General features: G+C 41.3%; 1 protein-coding gene across 1 annotated transcript; it reads right to left on the bottom strand.

The window, feature by feature from the left end:
• Positions 1-746: 746 nt before the first annotated feature.
• LOC113757953 lies at positions 747-2,217 on the bottom strand. Its single transcript, XM_027301013.1, has 4 exons — positions 1,894-2,217; positions 1,526-1,776; positions 871-1,198; positions 747-785 (listed from the first exon to the last, which is right to left on the bottom strand). Exons 1-4 carry the CDS (start codon positions 2,215-2,217, stop codon positions 747-749), a joined length of 942 nt encoding a protein of 313 aa, XP_027156814.1.
• Between the last annotated feature and the right edge of the window lie 152 nt (positions 2,218-2,369).

Raw genomic sequence — 2,369 nt, 5'->3', positions numbered from 1 at the left:
CTTTGACCTAGGCAACCCTAAAACAAAATCCATGGAAATGTCGGTCCAAGGTTCCTTAGGTACAGGTAAAGGACTATAAAGGCCATAGGGTTGAAGTTTAGACTTAGCTTTGTGGCAAGTAATGCATTTAGCCACCATTCGCTCCACATCTCGTTTCATCCTTGGCCAATGGAAGTGCTCTTGAAGGATAGCTAAGGTTTTAGCCACGCCAAAGTGTCCCATCAAGCCACCTCCGTGTGCTTCCCTAACAAGTAAAGAGCGAATAGAGCAGTTAGGTATACATAGTCGATTGAGGTAGAAAAGAAATCCATCAAGGATGTAGAATTTACCTTGAGTTGCTGAACCACAAGAGTCATAAATACCTGAGAAATCTGGGTCATTGGTGTATAACTCTTTAACTAATTCAAATCCTAACAACCTTGCATCAAGTTGAGTAAGCAAAGAGTACCGACGTGATAATGCATCAGCAACAACATTAGTTTTCCCCACTTTGTACTTAATCACATAAGGGAAGGTTTCAATAAATGCAATCCACCTAACATGACGCTTATTCAACTTGTATTGTGACTTAATGTGCTTAAGCGACTCATGGTCAGTGTGTATGACAAATTCCCTTGGTCTCAAGTAATGTTGCCAAGTTTCTAAAGCACGGATTAAGGAGTACAACTCCTTATCATAAGTGGAATAGTTCAAAACTGCCCCATTGAGTTTTTCACTAAAGTATGCAATTGGTTTGCCCTCTTGCATTAGGACAGCTCCAATACCCACCCCAGATGCATCACACTCTATTTCAAACATCTTGTCAAAGCATGGTAATGCAAGTAGTGGTGCATGTGTGAGTTGATGTTTAAGCATTTGGAAAGCACGTACTTGAGCATCTCTCCACACAAATGGCTCATTTTTCTTAATTACAGCAGTTAGAGGTGCAGCAATGGTACTAAAATCTTTAACAAATCGTCTATAAAAACTAGCAAGACCATGGAAGCTACGTACCTCACCCACCGTGCTTGGAGTAGGCCATTCTCGAATTGCTTTAACCTTCTCCTCGTCCACTTTGATTCCCTGTTTACTCACAACAAAGCCTAGGAAGACAAGTTGATCAGTACAAAAGGAGCACTTCTTAAGGTTAGCATAGAGCTTTTCCCTTCGAAGTACATCAAGAACAAGCTTCACATGTTCAACATGCTCATCTGAGCTCCTACTATAAATCAGGATATCGTCAAAATATACAACTACAAATTTTCCAAGGAATGGACGAAGTACATGGTTCATCAATCTCATGAACGTACTAGGTGCATTAGTTAGTCCAAATGGCATAACTAACCACTCGTACAAGCCATGTTTGGTTTTAAAGGCTGTTTTCCATTCATCCCCCTCTTTCATCCTAATTTGATGATAACCGCTTTTTAGATCAATTTTAGTGAAAATCACAGCACCATATAGCTCATCTAACATATCATCAAGTCTAGGAATAGGGTGACGATATTTTACCGTTATTGCATTAACGGCCCTACAGTCAGTGCACATTCGCCAACTTCCATCCTTTTTAGGCACCAAGATGACGGGAACCGCACATGGGCTCAAGCTTTCTCGTGCCCATCCCTTTGTTAGAAGCTCTTCGATTTGGCGTTGGAGCTCCTTTGTCTCATCTGGACCCATTTTGTAGGCTGGTCTGTTAGGAAGTGGGGCACCTGGAACCAAGTCAATTTGATGCTCAATTCCCCTTATTGGTGGTAGTCCATTTGGAATCTCATCGGGAAAGACATCCTCATAATCCTGCAAAAGAGAGACAATACTAGATGGTAGAGTGTTAGTAAGATCACTTGTAACAACTAACACCTCTTTGCACAAAAGTACAAAGATGGGTGTATTAACACTCAAAACTTTTCTTACTGCATTGGCTTTTATCAATAGATTTTGCCTTTTCTCTCTCTTTTCAATTTTGGCCGGCTCACCATATGTTTTTTTCCTCTCAATTTTCTTGGCCTTATCATTTTCTGTTGAGCTCTCGGCTTTTTCTATTTTTTTCTTCTCATTCTCGAGCTCACTTTCCTTGATCAAGCTTTCTTGATCTTCACGAACTTGAATAGGAGTGAGTGGCACAAGCACAATCCTCTTCTCGCCTTGCTTGAAAGAGTATTTATTAGTAATGCCATCGAATGTAACTCCCTTGTCGAATTGCCATGGTCTCCCCAATAGTATGTGACATGCTTGCATAGGGACCACGTCGCATAACACCACGTCCTCATACTTTCCAATTCGGAAAGGTACTTGGACTTGCTTGGTCACACGAACATCCCCGCTATCGTTCAACCATTGCAAACGATACGGTGTTGGATGTCGTAGAGTGGGTAGAGCTAGTTTCTCCA

This window comes from Coffea eugenioides, unplaced genomic scaffold, assembly GCF_003713205.1.
Source record: "Coffea eugenioides isolate CCC68of unplaced genomic scaffold, Ceug_1.0 ScVebR1_3478;HRSCAF=4698, whole genome shotgun sequence".
Classification (NCBI taxonomy): Eukaryota; Viridiplantae; Streptophyta; class Magnoliopsida; order Gentianales; family Rubiaceae; genus Coffea; species Coffea eugenioides.
The sequence above is the reverse complement of the archived record's forward strand: the minus strand, read 5'-3'. Positions and strand labels throughout refer to the sequence as shown.